Source organism: Rutidosis leptorrhynchoides, chromosome 10, assembly GCF_046630445.1.
Source record: "Rutidosis leptorrhynchoides isolate AG116_Rl617_1_P2 chromosome 10, CSIRO_AGI_Rlap_v1, whole genome shotgun sequence".
Classification (NCBI taxonomy): Eukaryota; Viridiplantae; Streptophyta; class Magnoliopsida; order Asterales; family Asteraceae; genus Rutidosis; species Rutidosis leptorrhynchoides.
The window spans coordinates 320,110,014-320,132,517 of NC_092342.1; the positions used below are offsets into that span (position 1 = coordinate 320,110,014).

Sequence of the window (22,504 nt, forward strand, 5' to 3'; positions counted from 1 at the left end):
ATGGTTCTAATAGACGCATCTAGCAGATGGTCTCATGTTTGTCTGTTATCAAGCCGTAATGTGGCATTTGCAAAATTTCTTGCCCAAATTATTAAATTGAGAGCTCATTTTCCTGATTACACCATTAAAAGGGTGAGACTTGATAATGCTGGTGAATTTACATCTCAAGCATTTAATGACTATTGCATGTCTATAGGAATTGTTGTTGAACATTCTGTTGCTCATGTGCATACACAAAATGGTTTAGCCGAGTCATTGATTAAACGTTTACAGTTAATCGCTAGACCATTGATAATGAGAACAAAACTCCCTGTATCTATATGGGGTCATGCAATTTTACATGCTGCTGCATTGATTCGCATCAGACCAAGTGCAAGTCATAAATATTCCCCCCTACAACTTGCTTTTGGTCAAGAGCCAAATATTTCCCATCTTAGAACATTTGGTTGTGCAGTGTATGTTCCAATTGCGACACCACAACGTACAAAAATGGGTCCTCAAAGGAGGTTGGGAATATATGTTGGATATGAAACATCTTCAATATTAAGGTATATTGAACCTATGACAGGTGACGTTTTTACAGCACGTTTTGCTGATTGTCATTTTAATGAAACATTGTTCCCTAGATTAGGGGGAGAAATGAAAAATAAAGAAAATGATGTTTCATGGTGTGAACCTCAATTAAAGTATCTTGATCCTCGCACAAAAGAATGCGAGACAGAAGTTCAAAAGATAATGCATATACAAGAACTTGCAAATCAATTGCCTGATGCATTTACAGATACAAAAACGGTGACAAAATCATATATACCAGCAGTAAATACTCCAGCTCGAATTGAAATTCCAAAAGCTGGCAATAACGTCACTCATGAATCTTTGCCACGTCAGAAACGTGGAAGACCAATCGGTTCAAAGGATAAAAATCCTCGAAAAAGAAAATCAGCTGATAATGAAGTAAAAGAAAGTGTTCAAGAAGAACCACAAATCAGTACTCCTACTGCAGAGGAGATTGATGATGTCAATACAGAAATTGCAATCAATTATGCATATTCAAAAATATTATGGAACCGAAATGAAATGAAAAATCTTGATGAGAAATTTTCATTTAATGTTGCATATGACATCATGAATAATGATGATGATCCAGAACCAACATCTATGGTTGAATGTCAAAATAGACATGATTGGGCTCAATGGAAAGAAGCAATACGAGCTGAATTAGAATCACTCAATAAAAGAAAAGTTTTCGGATCCATCATTCTCACTCCTAAAGATGTGAAACCTGTAGGATACAGATGGATTTTTGTCCGAAAAAGAAATGAGAAAAATGAAGTTACAAGGTATAAAGCTAGACTTGTAGCTCAAGGTTTTTCTCAAAGACCGGGAATTGATTATGAAGAAACTTATTCTCCTGTTATGGATGCAATTACTTTTAGGTACTTAATCAGTCTGGCAGTTTCTAAAAATTTAGAAATGCATCTCATGGATGTTGTGACTGCTTATCTATATGGATCACTTGATAGTGATATATATATGAAGATACCTGAAGGATTTAAGGTACCAGAAGCATCAAATGCAAAACCCAAAGAAATGTATTCGATTAAATTACAAAGATCTTTATATGGGTTAAAACAATCGGGACGTATGTGGTATAACCGATTAAGTGATTACTTGATAAGCAAAGGGTATACAAATAATCTTACTTGCCCTTGTGTTTTCATTAAGAAAACAACATCCGGATATGTGATCATAGCTGTTTATGTTGATGATCTTAACATCATAGGTACAAATAAAGAGATCCATGAAGCCATTCAACTTCTAAAGAAAGAATTTGAAATGAAAGATCTCGGAAAAACCAAGTATTGCCTTGGTTTACAAATTGAGCATATGCCTAATGGTTTACTTGTACATCAAACAACATATACTGAAAAGATTTTGAAACGTTTCAATATGGACAAGGCAAAACCATTAAGTACTCCTATGGTTGTTAGATCACTCAATGTTGAAGCTGATCCATTTCGTCCATGTGAAGATCAAGAAGACATTCTTGGACCAGAAGTACCATATCTTAGTGCAATTGGAGCTCTTATGTATCTTACAAATTGTACAAGACCTGACATTTCTTTTGCAGTTAATTTGTTGGCAAGGTTCAGCTCTGCTCCTACCAAAAGACACTGGAATGGGATCAAACACATATTTCGATACCTTCGAGGAACTACTGATTTAGGATTATTTTATTCTAACGAATCAAAACAAGATTTGGTTGGTTATGCAGATGCAGGTTATTTATCTGATCCACATAAAGCTAAATCTCAAACTGGATATGTATTCCTAAATGGAGGTACTGCAATATCATGGCGTTCTCAAAAACAAACACTTGTTGCTACATCGTCAAATCATGCCGAAGTGATTGCATTACATGAAGCTACTCGAGAATGTTTTTGGTTGAGATCAATGACACAACTCATTACTGATTCTTGTGGACTAGAACGCGATAAAAGTCCAACAACTATCTATGAAGATAATGCAGCTTGCATAGCACAGATGAAAGAAGGGTATATCAAAAGTGACCGAACAAAACACATACCACCTAGATTCTTCTCATACACTCAAAATCTCATTAAGGACAACCAGATTGAAATGAGATATGTGCAATCTAGCAAAAACTCTGCTGATCTTTTCACGAAAGCACTTCCAACTGCTATTTTCAGAACACACGTTCATAACATTGGCATGAGACATGTTCAAAAGATGTAACAGCTGAAGCGATGTCTACTTGAGGGGGAGTCAACTCCATGCTGCACTCTTTTTCCCTTAGCTAAAGTTTTTTCCCACTGGGTTTTCTTTAGCAAGGTTTTTAACGAGGCAGTAATTTATAGTTGATCTTCAACAAAATAAAATTGATATCCAAGGGGGAGTGTTATAATAATAATAATAATATAGATATGGATAGTCAATTTTGGTGTATACATATAGTCAATTTTGGTACACAAAGTATGTATTTTTATATTGAGATTTTAGGCTATAAATACTCATGAATGCAAGCATTAAACTTGCACCATTTCTCACACTTACAAAGTGTTTCTTTCTTTCTCTCCATTATCATCTTTGTTCTTACACTTCATTATTAGTATTCTAAATCAAGAATCAAATCACTAAAGGTAGTTATAAGCCTACTGAATTATAACATCAAGAATCAAACCACTAAAGGTAGTTATAAGCCTACTGAATTATAACATCAAGAATCAAACCACTAAAGGTAGTTATAAGCCTACTGAATTATAACAGAAGTCATATTTTGAATGAAAGTTGCCCTTTTTCTACCAATTTTGGTTTCCATGTTTTTTTTATTACTTTTTATATTTTATTTTATTTTATTTATAAAAGGCTGGTGAAATCTGGAAGCAACCATGTAATATTGAATACCTGTGAAAACCGGAAGCAACTATCAGCTTAACAAGTTCTATACAATAGTCCAATATAGTTGGTTGATTTTATGATATGGGTCATGTTACTTTTTGATATGGGTCATGTTACTTTTTGATATGGGTCATGTTACTTTTTTGAAGAAGTTATAATATTTTGGGACAATAGTGAAAACTGTAAAAATAAAAAAATAAAAAAAATTGTTTAGCTAATATGAAGTACCCAAAGCTGTTGAGATATGCAACTGTTTGCAAATGATACATTTTGCTGTCTGAAGTCGTAGTACTAGATCTGATCATAATACTAAAAATTATAACCAATGGAATACATTATTGAAAAAGCTTATAAGTTTGTTCAAATGGATACATGGTTTAAGACATCATGTATAAACAGATTCCCTAACCATATACTAGTGTATCCTTAATTCCTCTTCATTTGCAGCAGATTAAATAAATGTTCTGCAAATTACGCCGAATGATACAACACTGGCACCTATTCGAAACCACATATTTACAGCTCATCATTGTGTTCTTCATCTAATGAAGATTGTTGAATTTCATTAAGATAGTTAGAAACCAGAGAAGCATGCATTGCAGCACCAAATGGTAGTATATCTTCATTAATTTCAAAAAATGGAGAATGAACAGATGCAGGTTTTTTATTTGATTCATTCATCATTCCAAGAAAGTAGAAATAACCCGGTATCACCTCTTGGTAAACCGAAAAATCCTCCGATCCCATTAGCGGTAACATGCTTAAAACGTTAGACGGGCCAAGAACGTCGCCTGCAACACTTTGAAAGTGCTTGTGCAAGTTGTTGTCGTTTATAGTGGCGGGAAAAAAAGGTTTGTCCTTTGACGAAAATTCCACCGTTGCATTACACCTTTGTACTATGGCTTGTGCAATAATAACCTGTTTTTTTACATACATGTGCTTCATTACATGACTATTAATAGGAAGTTTCATTAGTATTTGTTTATAATTTATTTATATTTTAAGTTATTACCTCTTCAATTCGCTGCTTAAGTTGCGTGAAACTTTGTTTTGAAAAGGCTCTAAAGGTACCTCCAATGGTGACTGAATCTGGAATGACATTAAAAGCCCCACCTCCTTGAAACTTAGCAACCGTAACTACCTGCATTTGTTCATTGTTAAAGCATCTTCTAATTGAATTTGTAAACTATTATCAAAAAACATTATCAATGTTTGGGAAATCATTTTCACCTTTTGATTAATTCGGAAAATAATAATTAGTTTTCGAACCCTCGCTTCGCGCCGGGGGTTCGATTTTTAATGTATTTTATTGTGTTTAGTTACGGAGCCTGCGAGTGAAAAATCAACATATATGAAAAGTACCCTAAATATTTAGCGTTTTTTTTAAAAGTGTCCGTTGTGCGTATAATTAGTGATATTGTGTTCACAAATTATTTCGAGTTTAAGGATGGTGTCGGAAAAATTTAACTCGTTGCGAGCGAGAAGATATGACCTGTTGAATATTTGAGTGGAGTTTATTTAAGATATTTTATGAAAAATTTTATTTGACGCTTTAACCCCCTGTGTTGGGGGCCGATTTTAATTTTTGAACAAAGTGTGGGGGCTTTTGTGGTGTTACTTGAAAGAAAGAAGGGAAAAGGGGAAAAAAAGGTGAAAAGACGAGAATACCCCTGATACTATTCATAAGTTTTGTCTAATAGTTAGTATGGTAATATAAAAAAAAGGTGAAAAGACGAAAATACCCCGGCTACTATTCGTAAGTTTTGTCTAATAATAGTTAAAATATGGTAATTAGTTTCTTGTTAGTGAAATAAAATAAAACTGAAAGAAACAATAAATTCACCTAAGTATACCATAATTTAAGACAGTTTAGACCTATAACCCAATTTCACAACATGAATCACCTTTCATAATAATTTTAAATCAGGGTCATTGTGAAAATAATTTTCGTAAACAATCATAATGTTTCTGACCCTTGAACAACCGATGTTATCACATTATTACAAATTGAAAAACATAAACATATTCAAACAGGGGTGGACCTATGATGGGTCAACCAGGGTCGGCCGACCCGGACGAGCCAAATTTTTTTCAGTGTATTTACGTGTTAAACTTCAACGTTTAATGTATTTATATGTTAATAGTCGACCTTCTGCCTCCAACCACCACTTAAAAAAACTCATTGTTAACCCGATGTGAGTAACGTAAAAACCCACTTAATCAGAATTCAGAATATAATATTAAATTATAATAAAAATACCTGAGAATCAAGAGGATCGGCTTCTCGTGAGACAAGATGTTGTAAGCTAACAACGATGTTTGAAGCGGCTAAAATAGGGTCAATAGAATGTTGAGGAATGGCTGCATGTCCTCCTTTTCCTGTTACGACGGCTTCAAAAAAGCCACTTCCAGCCAAAAGAGTGCCGGATCTAGACGAAACTTGCCCTAGCGGTAAATCGGGAGATACATGTAGACCAAATATCGCTTTTACGTTCTCGAGAACACCACTATCTACTACCCGTATTGCCCCTCCACCCCCTTCCTCAGCTGGTTGGAAAACAAGTACTACTGTCCCCTGCAAAAAAACATAATTGTGAATTTGTGATCGTTTTATATTTACTTAATACTTGTTTATGAACGAAAATCAAAACTTCAGAGAATAGTGCTATTACTACCAACCCAAATTAACTACTCCCTCCGTCCCATTTTAAATGTCCCCTAACTTTTTTTGTTGGATTTAAGATAGGTTGGGTGAATGTCAGTTTTGCCCTTATATTCAATGTATGTTTCACTGAATTTATTTTATTTAAAAAAGAATTATTGAGAGTATAAATAAGGGCAAAATAGAGAGTTTATTGATATTTAGTAGTTATTTTTGCAAGTGGACAATAAATCAAAGACGGATATAAGTAGTAAGGTTGACACTTATTTTGGAACAAAGTGACTACTTGTTCATGTTCATTTGGTTATTGTGACCCTCAATAATCAAAATCATCGAAAGACTTGAAACCGGGTCCCGATATTCGGTTTAAATGCAAAGTCAAAAATGGAGTTCTACTAATATTCAGTTTAAATGCACAACAAAGCACTCGATAAAACTCAATCATAAATCAACAAACCTTTAGAAGATGGCTATGGCTTTTGAGAATTTTAGCAGCCCCAAGAAGCATAGTGACGTGAGCATCGTGCCCACAAGCATGCATCTTTCCAGGAACTTTACTCTTGTGTTCCCATTCCACCATTTCCTGATAACAAAAGTCAAACATTTTATAATCAATAAAATAAAAAGTCAAACATGCAGCTAAAGTTTAAGTTTCTATTGAGCAAAGATGCACATTAAACTAGCAATTATAATTGTAGCACTCTGCAACTGTACATAAGTCGAGATGAATTCAACAAAAATCCACTTTTCAACAAAAAAAAGTAAACACATTTACCTAATTATGTCATGAAATAACTTCGACAAAACTTTAGGCTCTTACACTAGCAACAAAAGCAGCATCATTCTACATTTGTTCTTAAACTCATTATGATATTCAAACATATATAACAATAGTGTGAGTTTCTATAGAAATTCAATATAGCTGTCCCCAGGCATATACTTTAGTAGGTTAAGGCGGAACTAGCTTTAGAAAGGGGGTGGCAGGTGCCCCCAAGTGGACCAGCAAATTTTAAGCCCAAAATTTTGAATTATTTTATTTTGCACCCAGACCAAAAGCTTAAAATTTTAAATTACTTTATTTTGCCCCCGGTGTTACAAATTCCTGGATCCGCCACTTAAGGGCATTGGGGTCTGTGCACAAAACAAACAACCTGGGTTCGAATCATGTTCCCAAACAATGTTGCCGCCAGGTCAGCTCAATTTAGCTTTCACGTGTGGCATCTGGCGTGAGCCGGCTAAGGTTTCCAAAACAAAAACTATTGCACAAAAATTTAATATAGTTCCGTAATTATCACTTCCAAATTTCCAATAACCAATCGCGAAAAGCCGAAAACCATAACAATCTTACACTAGCAAACAAAGCAATATCACTCTTCAACTGAACTTATAGTCATACCGAAAGTCAAAGATAAAAACCAAATTTCAAAATTGTACCAAAAATTAAAATTTTCTCCAATTATCACTTGCAATAATCATAAAAACCTCAGATCGAACTTAAAAAACCTTAACAATCTTCACTTGCAGATATCAAAATGGTATTAATTTTGTAACTGTTCTTCATTCAAGATGAAAGGCGTTCATACAACAAAAGTTTCAAAGTTATCTATAAGTCTAAAAAAAATTTCCAAAATTATCACTTGCAATAACGTAAAAGAAAACTTTAAAAGTCTTACAATATCAGTCTACAACTATTCATAACTTTTTACAGTCAATAGAAGTTAAAATATGCAACAAAAGTTTTAAAATTGCAACCAAAAGTCAACAAACTCCATAACTACCACTTACAATAAACTGAAAAAAGCAACAATTTAACATAACTAGTACTGAATACTAAAGTAAAAAGATCATAATTTGAAAATTGAATTAAAAACCTGCATGGGAAGAGCATCCATATCTGCCCTAATAGCAACAAAAGGAGGGTCACCAGACCCAATATAACCAACAACACCTGTAACTGCAACTGGATACTTATAACTAACACCTAATTTATCTAATTCTTGTCTTATAACTTTACTAGTTTCAAATTCTTCATAACCCAGTTCAGGAGTCTCATGTATCCTTCTTCTAATACCCACCATCCAATTAAAAACCTCATCTTTTTTAGCAAGATTAAGGAAATCACTTGAAATCTCTGAAACCCCAATCGAGATTTGGGATTTAAGTATAAAAATCACAAAAATGGATAAAACCCATTTCGAAAAATTCATCTTTATTTGATGAAATTAGATAAAAATTAGGTGGGTGAGTGTGTTTTTGTATGTGAGATGTTACTCCGCCGTTGATTGGTGGTTCCGACGGCTATAAATATCTGAAATTGCGCCACGGGGGAAATTGCTTTTGAAGGATAGCTGCACGTGTTTAGAGAATATACACCACGTTCTTTACTGTGGGACAATTAAATGCGCAATAGGCCATGTGTGTCACATTTGTATTAGGTGTGTAATGATTGTGGCATTTTATTGTACGATTATATATATTTATTTGTATTTGTATTTGTATATTTAAAATTTTTAATTTATAATAGAATATACTACATCTTATATTAACCGAGTGATATTTTACTTACATATTTAATCAATTCACTTTCATTTATATTATATATTATGCGGTGATAACTTATATTGTACGAGTAGACAATGTACAATAAAAGTTCACTACTTCATTGATTAATATTAACATTAATATATTAAGCTTTATTATACGTGTGTATATGGGGTTTATAAGTTAAAATCTCATATATTCATATGAACTTTAAAAAAAAAAAAAAAAGAATAAACAAACAAACTTTAAAGTCATTCAAATCAATTGAAAAAAATTAGTTACCCTTACAATTTTTGACAAACTTTAGAGATCAACCACGTAATATTGTATTTTTTTCTATGACAATAAGTTTTGAAAGTGAGAACGTCTAAAATTTTATAGGTAAGTATAAACGGATATACATTATAAATAATAATGAATAAAAAATAATCAAACACAATATCCATCTGAAGCAGTGAGTGTGTGTTAAGTGAACATGAGCTAAAAACTAGAGGTGCCAGAGTTGGTAGTTTATTTTTGAAATTGAAAGTGAGCATATTATCTTTTAATAATTTTTTTGGCAAAGTAACTTATAGTTCGCAGCAGCAGCAGCAACAACAACAACATGAGTGGTGTATGTGGGAGGTGAGATGTAGACAATCATTCCCCTACCCGAGAATAAAGACAAGTCATTTCTCCACCCAGAGTGAAATACTCTCAAAAGTAGAGAAAGTCATCCATATCTCTATTCGACGGATAAAGAGATTGCTTCCGAGTGGACCACCGGTCAATAAGTAGGAAATTTCTTTTAAAAAAATAGTATAATAAAAATAAAATTAAAATTAAAAATAAAACTGAGACGTCATGAAAATGGTAGAATCAAATGTCCATGGGTTTTAAATCCTGTCTGGATTTCAATTTAGGCTCTAAACGGCAGTCAAAACGCCAATAAATTGACGTTTGCTGTTGACTCCTAAGAGTCGATTGTAGTTTATAATCATAAATTAACTAAAAAAAAAGATAATAGATGAAATGAAGACTTTTTTTGTTCTTTTTCTTTTGTCTCTTTACCTGCGAGCATGAATTCCTAAACCCAATACTAAGAAAGAGTATCATACTCTAGAGAAGTGACAGATCAACTAGCGAAGATTGCTCAGTCTCAGTAACTCCCTCACTCCTCACCGACTTACGAAAAGAGAGCCCTAAGGAAGAGAGTTTCGGTAGGCATATTTATCAATAGGCAAAGATAGGAGAGAAATTTCCTAAGCTAGGAGCTTACTTTTTATTTATGGTAGTTCAGCTAGCTTATTTTTTAGAGCGTTAGTGTCACCCAAATAATGCTACTAACTTTGAGCTTATGAAAAAAAACAAAAAAAAAAAAAAAAAAAAAAAAACTTGGGCTCATAAATTATCATAATACGCTTATAATCTAAGAAAGAGAGACAAAAGGATTAAAAGGGAGACACACAAAAGGATTATGTTGATTTAGAAGTCTAGTCAGCAAAATTACAAAAAAAAAAGGTTTATGAAATAACAACTCAGCTCAAAAACTAACATACAATATTTCATTTTCTACCATAGATCCTCATCCTTGTAGCCTGTCTGTTCTTCTTCTTGGCCCCGGATTTCGAAACCTTGAGGCTCCTATTCACAGCGCTCAATCTAGCAAGAGCTGCCATCTTCAAATCAGGCCTGTAGTAGTTGTTAGCAACCTGCAAATGAAACGATTATCACTTCAGCCATTAAAATACAATCAAGCTCGCTTCACGAAAGTGCTCTATACATTGTAAATCTGGTAGCAAAAAGAAAAGTAATGCATTAAATCTGAAAGTGCTCAATTCCCGCTCGTTATATTACTAACTAATGCTTTCATGTACATGGTTCAACACAACTATAAATCTGCTGGCAAGAAGATTACATCAAACAAAATTAATGGAATCATTAGACCAAGTAGAAAAGTAATGCAATAAAATTCATACAGTACTATTTATAGCTAGGTAACATGGTAACTGTTATAGATATTTACCTGGTTAACGACAGCATTAGCCATACGGTTGAACTCCTCCTTCATGATTGATTTGTGAAGCAAACTTGCAGGCTTGGCCTGTTTCTTGGTCTTGGTAGTCGCTAGCAAAACAGATTGGTCCTGTACAGCTGGCTGAATGGTAACAGTCTTCTTGTTGGCAAGTCCTGCAAGCAAATAGCATAGCAACACAATATTAATATCAATACTTAATTACAGTTTAGTTACAGCACAGATCCTAATAATCAAAGAAAGCTACACAATCAAGCATTCTAAATTTCGAATCTAAAAATCATTAAATTAATACAAAATGCATTTCAGTGTATGCATAATTCTCGCAAAATAGGAAACGGACACGCTAAAAGTAAAGTAAATACTGTCTACAGCAATACAAATATCCAATAACTACGCCAAGTCCAAGTCAAATAAACTGAGTTAGAAAGCAACAATACAAACCAAACATCTTTTTTTTTTCTGCCACAAACAGTAAAAAGGCCCTTCATTATACATGAAACGACCCGTCCTTATCCCCTGGACGAAGTCATCAACATCTGGTCTCATTGCGATGATCGACTCCAAGTAATGTCCTTAAAATGAGCTAATGCACAGCGGAAGACTTCTTATATACCTGAGATTAAACATGCTTAAAAGTGTCAACCAAAAGGTTGGTGAGTTCATAGGTTTATCATAATAATCATTTCAATATATTAATAGACCACAAGATTTCATATATGTATAAACGTTTTAATAAAAATATTCTAAGTGGTTGAGCACTTGGTAACCATACTTAACATTTAATCAACGTCGCATATTCCCTTTATTATGAAATCTCACTACATTGTACCAAGTGTAGTCACTGAAACGAAGTACTGTGCAACCGTTGAATACTGGTCGTCCAGTCCGGTTGGGGTTGTCAGGCCCGATAGATCTATCAACAGGATTCGCGTTTACAATACTCATGTAAATAGTAGTTACCAAGCTACAGGGAAGATATGCAGGGTGGTACAACTCAACGTAGAATATATTTTAAGTACTTGTGTCTATCTTGTAAACATTTATAAAAGCAGCGCATGTATTCTCAGTCCAAAAGTATATATTGCAAAAGCAATTAAAAAGGGAGCAAATGAAACTCACCTAATGTATTTTGTAGTAAAAATACATATGACTATATTGAACAATGCAGGGTTGGCCTCGGATTCACGAACCTATATTATTTGAATATTTATTAATACACGCAATCGTAATCGAAATATATATATATATATATATATGATTTACTATTCATATCATTTTTATATTATTGATAAAAATATAACGATATTTACAATAATAACTATAAAAATATAAATTTTTCAATTAGTGATACATAAAATAATGATTTTAGTAATTATATATTAGTAGTACTCGTTATTTATAAACAATCATACATATAATGATAGTTGTAATACTAATAATGATTATAATACTTTGTAAAAATAATATTTACTAATAATAACATTAGTTAGAATATTAATAATAATAATGATAATAATAATAATAGATAATAAATAAAAAAAATATGATTATACCTTTATTAAGCTTCCTAAAAAAAATTTGCCGGCGACGGGGCTCGAACCCGCGACCTCCCGAATACACACTAACACCCCAATCCAACGAGCAACTGCCCACTTTTCTGAATTAATACCCCTTTTTAAATTTTATAACCCGTAATTAGTTTAGGCTCAACTTCATCTTCTTCATTCAATAAGTTAATCAACCCTAATCCTTTAAACTTTAACAATAGGTATCAAATCTAATTTAAGGTTTATCCTCCAACATAAAAACGATTATAAGTGATAAAATGAGTAAAAAAATGAACGAAACCAGAATTATAGAGTTGCTGTGTCGCAACTGCAAATAAAAAAAATATTTTGCTTTGCAATTTTGAAAACGTTTTGGACTAATCTTACAACATGAAATATATTGTGTATCCTTCATGTAAACTTCCCAATTCATCAATTTAATTTGTTTTGCAACAGAAGATTCGAACTTGAAGGATGAACATTGTTTGACTTTTTAGTTCAAAAGTTTGACTTTGTAAATTCGAACTCGATAAGATGAGTTGAAATGTGATATTTTGCATAAAGTTTGTCTAGCTGATTACTAACCTAAATGCATTCTTGGTTTTTGAAAATTTATGAAAAATCAAACTTTTGGTAAAATGGTTCACGAACAGATTAAACTTCTGGGTTTCTTATTTTTTTTTTATTCAACAAACTTGAAAGCTGTAAAGTATTTGAAACTGATTGTTGATAAAATAATGTCGAATGATTTCATGTAGCAAGTGGTATTGATTTATTTGTAGTAAATATGGCTCGACAATTTATCACAGACAAGATACAGATTAAAAGAAAAAAATAATAATAATATGAATAAATAAGTGGATATCGATTATTTGTGTTAGTACAAGTGATTTGGATAGTTTTGCTTGCATTGCAAATTCAACTTCTAAAGGTACCCACTAAACAGACAGGAAGGACGATTAGGTGAAACTTGATACCGATATCCAACAGAAATATATACTTTATCAGTTTAATAATCAATGATTTTTGTATTTATCTGAATTATGATATGCATTGTTGATTTCCTACAGATCACACGCGTTACATATTTTCTATATAAGGTTTATAATTGTTAATAACATTAAATACTAGTAATACGGTTTATAAAATTTAAATAATAAAAATATTAGTGAAATTAGTAATAATCAAAATACTATTAATAATAACAATATTACCAAGAATAAATGAATAATAATATTCGTAATACTAATTATAATCACATTAATATGCTAATAATAATACTATACTAGTTTGCAAAATCAAATTTCATATTTGCATCATATTATTAAGAGTATTGATATTTATTTTAATAATAATGAGAATAATAATATTATCATAACAACTATATTTTAATTTTTTTTTAATATATGTAATATTACTTAGGTAATACTTAATAATCATATATAATAATTTTATTAACTATTTATTATTTATACTTTTTATATAATACAAAATTATAATAACCATACATATTTATATAAAGCTTCATTTTAAATTACACTTAATTATCTTATATCTTATTTTATTTTACATATTTAACTTAAATGTTTAGATTGTAATTTATAATTTTAGATTAATATATAAACTTGTATTTATATATACACATATTTATTTACAAATAATTGTTCGTGAATCCTTGAGAATGGTCAAAGGGTCAATTGAATATATGAACATAGTTCCAAAGTCTTCAAGATTCAACATACAGACTTGGCTTATCGTGTCGGTAACATATAAAGATTAAGTTTAAATTTGGTCGGAAATTTTCGGGTCGTCACAGTACCTACCCGTTAAAGAAATTTTGTCCCGAAATTTGAGTGAGTTAGTCATGACTAACAATAAAAATGTTTTCATGTCGAATATGAGTTGATAAATATCGTTTTATCATTATTGATTAATATAGATAAAACGATTCGATTATGCGGAGCGTACGAGTGAAGCTATCACAAAATAGTGAAATGAAAGGATACAGATTTTCCTTAGCTTTTGACGTAATCACGTTTGAATTCCGGAATTCAAGAGATTTAAAAGAAAATCTTTGGAAATCTATTAGATTTGATTCTTCAGCGAATAAGGAAATCAGGATTCTCTCCAATTAAATGCGGAGATCTGTCTTGATTACTCTGTCTGGTATTTCCATTATAAATTAAACTCTTCCGTTCCATTATTTTCACCATTCTTATACTTTATTTCTTAGTTCATACATCCAAAAGGTTATGAAAATGTTTAATCCAGTTCTAATCCTTGATATTTTCCTAATTATGCAGTGTCTTTATATTGCTATTCGTATTAATATCCACGGTTCGTAGTTTCTGTGTTCTTGTCGGGCTTTATATCTTACCTTATGTTTCAGAGCTCTTTGCCTTTTTATCCTCTTCTCGACTTCTAGTAAAGCGAGTAATGGTCCAGAATTTGTAGATATAGAGTTTCGAATGATTATGATGTTCTAAGCAGGAAGGAACGTGATAGCACGATTTGATTTTCAAATTTATCAAAATTACTGAAGATAGAACTATCAAGAATATATTCTTCTTGATATGTTCGGAGGTTATGTAGAATAAAAGAGTTATGTAACATGACACATGATGATGTTATAGTCTGTGAATCATCATGTTTCATTAGAAACTCAGCATGACTTACGGTAATATAATCACGTTGGCCAAGCGTCATTATATTATACTAACTCGTGCATCAGCTCCCTATACTTCTCCAAAATTCATTCCTAATTTATTCTTAAATTTTTACAGAAATTTCTAATATAATGTAATACAGATAGCACGAAGAGGTATATAATTTCGGATAAGAATATTTATGAAAATATCCTCAGAAATATCAAAGATATTTATGATGATATTTTGGAATTCCTAAGTTCGAAGGTTGATAAAGAAAATTTTTCAGCATGAATTTGGAGCAAGATATTCTCTAAAGATTTCATCGGATCCATAATTACCTGGATTCTTTGAATATAGGGTTTAGTCCTTGTATTTGTCCTTAGTCTCCTTCATGGTTAGCTCAATCTGTTTTTCAGTACCAATTTCTATTGAGCGTTCCCAACACTCCATTCTTTATCATCAACCCTTGGCCATTTAGGCCACCTAAAATTTTACTGTTTCCTCTGCATTTAATGCAGCCATATATGAATCGTCGGTTATCCATCTGAGGTGGTTTCAAGAAAATTGTGTTTTTAGATGATTAAACGCTGATGGTAATATGGTGGAATATATAAGGTTTTCTAGTAACAATAAATGAGCACGCAGATATATCAAGATCTTAATAAGGTTGTTTCGAACGAAAAGTCGAAGCTGTCTTGCTGGGGTTGTGACAAAATTGGCTATTTTGAAAAAGAATTGCAAAGTTATTTTGGGTAAAAATAACACTAAAGGAATTAGCACAACTACGTTTTAAACGTTTGCTCAGTTTCCGAGAGTTTTTCAGGTGCATAACTATAGGCATCATTCTTTCCTTTCGTGGATGAGGTGTGGTTGGTTTATCCTCTCGTTTGAGGTGTTTTCAAGAATCATTAAAGGTTTGAATGCAGATTGTAATCGCCAAGATACAAATGAAGTTTAAAATGAAATCAAGTGGCAAACTTGAAGAAATGTTTAGTTTCATATGTGATAATCAATATTTTAATTTATTTTAATTGTCTAATATTATTAGTCCACAGTCGATAGTCCACAGTTAACAGTCCAATAATTCATATATAGTTTAATATATAATATTCTAATTAATTAATACGTTTCGTGACCCGTATACGTCTCAGACTCGATCACAACTCAAACTATATATATTATTGTAGAATCAACCTCAACCCTGTATAGCTAACTCCAGCATTACTGCATATAGAGTGTCTATGGTTATTCCAAATAATATATATAGATGCGTCAATATGATATGTCAAAACCTTGTATACGTGTCCCGATATTTAAAGTGCGTAAAATAAATAACAGAAATTAAATGACGATAAATAAAATTGCGAGAATTAAAATTGCGATAAATAAAATGCGATAAATAAATTGTGATAAATAAATTGCGATAAATAAAATGTAACCAGTTAGCTAGGAACAGTTAGCGTGGATTCTTAACAAAATTCTTTATAATTAATTTGTTTGTTTCTAACAAATTTTATTTTGTCAAATGTTTTCTTCATTATGCCACTTGTTGGATTCTGAGATATCAAAATCCTATATGAAATTGAATGAAAATGGTTATTCTGTCATGAACGGATTCGTATATCTGTAGATGTAAGTAAGATAGTAAATGACTATTGAATCAAATTCGAAAACTGTACAGTGTAACTTATTAATGTGAAATCTAAATATTCCTCGGGTATTACCTACCCGTTAAAATATTTTCACCATTAACAGTTTGTACGAAAGAATTTTTAATTACAATCTTTATGAAAATATACTTACATATATATTTTCTTCAGATGTAATATAGATTTAATGAGTTGATAAGATATTAAACTCATTTGATTTATCGTTAGAACTAGATTACATAATCTCTAAAACTTTAGAAATTACATAATCGCCATGTCGAGCGAAGATAATCGATGTAGTACGATATGTAGAATGGAGATAAAGTAGATAGAACGATGCGTAGAACGATGATTAGGCTCGAAGTACAGAATGAGATGTTGAGGCATGTGATGTTGAAACTTGGGTTGTTGGTGGTACTGTTGGTGTCGGTGATGTTGCTGAAGCTGGTAGGTTCTGCACCATATTTTCCAAAGCTACAACTCGAGCGCGAAATTCGTTGACTTCTTCTATTATTCCGGGATGATTGTCGGTCGAAACGAGCGGATGAATAAGGTTCAGAATTGTGGATAGAATATAATCGTGTCGAACTACTCTGGAACTGAGGCTGAAAATGGTGTTACGAACAGGTTCGCCGGTAAGTGCTTTAGGTTCTTCATCAAAAGGTGAATTCGGTTAGTGGAAGGGATCGCCTTCTGCGCGTCTCCATTGATTAAGTCGACAACAAACCCATCAGATGAATTGGGGATGGATGATTGGTTGACTCATTCTGGTGACACTACTTTCGGAGCTTAAGTGAAACTCCATATTAGAATAGCTGTCGGAATCCGAGGAATTCGAACTGGTTGAGGGATTCATCTCGTACGATCAGATGAAGGATTTTCGATAAGAAATAGATTATAGGATGTAGATTAGTACCCTGCAATACATAATTTACATATGCATATATAATACTAAAATCCCATAAATTACGGAGGAATCTACGGAATATGTTAGGCAAAGTTTACAGTAACGGATATGCTAAGATATGAATTAGCAGATACGCTAAGATATGAATTTTGTTTATACACTATTCAACAAATAAGTGCAGGAAGTCGTGTCTAAACTTAGGAATGATAAGCAGGAAATTTTTCACTAGGAATGATAAGCAAAACTTTTAACATGCAGACCAGGTTCAAGTTCAAACTTATTAATATATCCTAACAACTACTAGGTCGAAGTCCAGACTCACTAATGCATCTAAACAACTACCAATTAGATACACTAATGCAAGACCTGGTTCACTAGGACCAACGCTCTGATACCAACTGAAACGACCCGTCCTTATCCCCCTGGACGAAGTCATCAACATCTGGTCCCAATGCGATGATCGACTCCAAGTAATGTCCTTAAAATGAGCTAATGCACAGCGGAAGACTTCTTATATACTTGAGATTAAACATGCTTAAAAGTGTCAACCAAAAGGTTGGTGAGTTCATAGGTTTATCATAATAATCATTTCAATATATTAATAGACCACAAGATTTCATATACGTATAAACGTTTTAATAAAAATATTCTAAGTGGTTGAGCACTTGGTAACCATACTTAACATTTAATCAACGTCGCATATTCCCTTTATTATGAAATCTCACTACATTGTACCAAGTGTAGTCACTGAAACGAAGTACTGTGCAACCGTTGAATACTGGTCGTCCAGTCCGGTTGGGGTTGTCAGGCCCGATAGATCTATCAACAGGATTCGCGTTTACAATACTCATGTAAATAGTAGTTACCAAGCTACAGGGAAGATATACAGGGTGGTACAACTCAACGTAGAATATATTTTAAGTACTTGTGTCTATCTTGTAAACATTTATAAAAGCAGCGCATGTATTCTCAGCCCAAAAGTATATATTGCAAAAGCAATTAAAAAGGGAGCAAATGAAACTCACCTAATGTATTTTGTACTAAAAATACATATGACTATATTGAACAATGCAGGGTTGGCCTCGGATTCACGAACCTATATTATTTGAATATTTATTAATACACGCAATCGTAATCGAAATATATATATATATATATATATATATATATATATATATATATATATATATATATATATATATATATATATATATATGATTTACTATTCATATCATTTTTATATTATTGATAAAAATATAACGATATTTACAATAATAACTATAAAAATATAGATTTTTCGATTAGTGATACATAAAATAATGATTTTAGTAATTATATATTAGTAGTACTCGTTATTTATAAACAATCATACTTATAATGATAGTTGTAATACTAATAATGATTATAATACTTTGTAAAAATAATATTTACTAATAATAACATTAGTTAGAATATTAATAATAATAATGATAATAATAATAATAGATAATAAATAAAAAAATATGATTATACCTTTATTAAGCTTCCTAAAAAAAATTTGCCGGCGACGGGGCTCGAACCCGCGACCTCCCGAATACACACTAACACCCCAATCCAACGAGCAACTGCCCACTTTTCTGAATTAATACCCCTTTTTAAATTTTATAACCCGTAATTAGTTTAGGCTCAACTTCATCTTCTTCATTCAATAAGTTAATCAACCCTAATCCTTTAAACTTTAACAATAGGTATCAAATCTAATTTAAGGTTTATCCTCCAACATAAAAACGATTATAAATGATAAAATGAGTAAAAAAATGAACGAAACCAGAATTATAGAGTTGCTGTGTCGCAACTGCAAATAAAAAAAATATTTTGCTTTGCAATTTTGAAAACGTTTTGGACTAATCTTACAACATGAAATATATTGTGTATCCTTCATGTAAACTTCCCAATTCATCAATTTAATTTGCTTTGCAACAGAAGATTCGAATTTGAAGGATGAACATTGTTTGACTTTTTAGTTCAAAAGTTTGACTTTGTAAATTCGAACTCGATAAGATGAGTTGAAATGTGATATTTTGCATAAAGTTTGTCTAGCTGATTACTAACCTAAATGCATTCTTGGTTTTTGAAAATTTATGAAAAATCAAACTTTTGGTAAAATGGTTCACGAACAGATTAAACTTCTGGGTTTCTTATTTTTTTTTATTCAACAAACTTGAAAGCTGTAAAGTATTTGAAACTGATTGTTGATAAAATAATGTCGAATGATTTCATGTAGCAAGTGGTATTGATTTATTTGTAGTAAATATGGCTCGACAATTTATCACAGACAAGATACAGATTAAAAGAAAAAAATAATAATAATATGAATAAATAAGTGGATATCGATTATTTGTGTTAGTACAAGTGATTTGGATAGTTTTGTTTGCATTGCAAATGCAACTTCTAATGGTACCCACTAAACAGACAGGAAGGACGATTAGGTGAAACTTGATACCGATATCCAACAGAAATATATACTTTATCAGTTTAATAATCAATGATTTTTGTATTTATCTGAATTATGATATGCATTGTTGATTTCCTACAGATCACACGCGTTACATATTTTCTATATAAGGTTTATAATTATTAATAACATTAAATACTAGTAATACGGTTTATAAAATTTAAATAATAAAAATACTAGTGAAATTAGTAATAATCAAAATACTATTAATAATAACAATATTACCAAGAATAAATGAATAATAATATTCGTAATACTAATAATAATACTAATTATAATCACATTAATATGCTAATAATAATACTATACTAGTTTGCAAAATCAAATTTCATATTTGCATCATATTATTAAGAGTATTGATATTTATTTTAATAATAATGAGAATAATAATATTATCATAACAACTATATTTTAATTTTTATTTTAATATATGTAATATTACTTAGGTAATACTTAATAATCATATATAATAATTTTATTAACTATTTATTATTTATACTTTTTATATAATACAAAATTATAATAACCATACATATTTATATAAAGCTTCATTTTAAATTACACTTAATTATCTTATATCTTATTTTATTTTACATATTTAACTCAAATGTTTAGATTGTAATTTATAATTTCAGATTAATATATAAACTTGTATTTATATATACACATATTTATTTACAAACAATTGTTCGTGAATCCTTGAGAATGGTCAAAGGGTCAATTGAATATATGAACATAGTTCCAAAGTCTTCAAGATTCAACATACAGACTTGGCTTATCGTGTCGGTAACATATAAAGATTAAGTTTAAATTTGGTCGAAAATTTCCGGGTCGTCACAATACATCACATTCGAATTACCACCATTCTTATTTTTATAGTACCATTCAAATTGCCATATACAGAGCAATATTAAGTAAGCATTCTACATATGCTCGAGCTTTGACATAAATAAAGAGTAAAAATAATTGTATCATTGACAATAGACTATAGTCTATAGGTATACAATATATAATCAAACACCAGTTAAAATAATCACTAGCATATAAAAAAAGTTATCTCAATAACAATGTAGAGACACATATAGATACAATCAACTACACATTAAGCATTACTCATATATAGCTCACTTCAAAAAAAAACTTTGTTAGTTCTCTAATGATATATAGGGCATCTATATCAAACTTTAGCTAAAACAAAATCAACAATTATCTTATCAAAATTAGATATTAAGATCACAATTACATATACAAATTGAATATACATATACATATATAAATGAAAATGGGGATAACCAGAGTGTTTGTAGGAGTTGAGATTGTAGAGGTTATTTGGCTCTTTACTGAATTGAACATTCTGAGTGTTGTTTCCAAATTCCTTTACAAGAAAACAGTTGTTTTTCTTCACTATCTCCCAAATCAGCTATCCTGGTACTGTCGCCATTGCTACTGCTTGCTTAAACCTATTTTGTTCACAAATGCTTAAATACGTTATTAAAGATCATATGATATATGATATATGGATATACTATTAATATTTATACTTACAGTTTAGGGTTTAAGAACGGCGGCGTTCTTCGTTGTAAACAGAAAACTGAAAATTGGAGCGAGTTCGATGTTAAGACTGTTTTCTAACCCTTGCTTGGTGACATCAGTGTCATTTGTACTTTTTGGCTCAAAAAGTCATTTGACTGTGACATGGCAGTGTCAGATTTTGACTCCCAATAATCTCAAATGTCAAATGTAAGTGTCAAATTCAGTATGGTCCACCAGTTTTTTTTTTATCAAATGAATTAAAATGGTAAATAAATACAACAAAATAAAATAAATTACATTAAAATGGTAAATAAATACAACAAAATAAAATAAATAACATTATAAATAAAAAATACGTAATGTGTGAAAAATGATATGATTGTTGGGGTTTAAATAGGAGTAAAATGGAGTAAAAATTGATTTTTTTTAAAAACAAAAAACGGGTATATATCCGTTAGGTAACGGATATATTACCCCACCCAATCATTTGCTGCCACGTCACCATTTGAAGCCCCTTTTTCAGTCAAAAACCCGACTGACGCCCCCAGCGTCAAAAACTGACGCCCCGATAATGGCGTCAGGGGCGTCAGTTTATGCCAACTCGTCTGACGCACCCCCATCTGACGCCGCGTTAGATTCAGTCTAAATGTAAACACACCCTGGTCTGATAGCTAGATTGTGAAATGTTCATTTGTACCCCCTTGTGTTTTAACTGTTTACATATACAGCCCTGGCTCAAATTGAAACTGGGCCGTGTGGATTATAAATTGGGCTAAGACATGAATGTTTAGTAGTGGCCTGCTAAAAGGGAAATTGATCAAAATACACTTTTTTTAAGGCTTCAAACAAAATACACTTTTTTAAAAATAAAAATTGTCTTTTTACACCATTCGGTAGACGGGATTTCTGTCTACCACCTTTATATGTCGTCTACTACCATTTTTTACAAAGTAGTCGACGGTGAGATAAATGTGGTAGACGGAATTCCCGTCTACTGGCAATTTTCTGCAGGGTTGGTAGACAGTGAGAACAAAGCAGTAGACAGACATTTACAAAGTAGTCGATTGTCTACTGCCTTGTTGTTGC

General features: G+C 31.5%; 1 protein-coding gene and 1 pseudogene across 1 annotated transcript; both read right to left on the minus strand.

Annotated features, from left to right (window-relative positions):
- Positions 1-3,698: 3,698 nt before the first annotated feature.
- On the minus strand, positions 3,699-8,367 carry LOC139871880 (IAA-amino acid hydrolase ILR1-like 4). Its single transcript, XM_071859624.1, has 5 exons — positions 7,954-8,367; positions 6,540-6,665; positions 5,681-5,995; positions 4,433-4,561; positions 3,699-4,338 (listed from the first exon to the last, which is right to left on the minus strand). Exons 1-5 carry the CDS (start codon positions 8,287-8,289, stop codon positions 3,937-3,939), a joined length of 1,308 nt encoding a protein of 435 aa, XP_071715725.1. The 5' UTR covers positions 8,290-8,367; the 3' UTR covers positions 3,699-3,936.
- Positions 8,368-10,070: 1,703 nt separating this feature from the next.
- On the minus strand, positions 10,071-21,326 carry LOC139873409 (large ribosomal subunit protein eL28z-like; annotated as a pseudogene).
- Between the last annotated feature and the right edge of the window lie 1,178 nt (positions 21,327-22,504).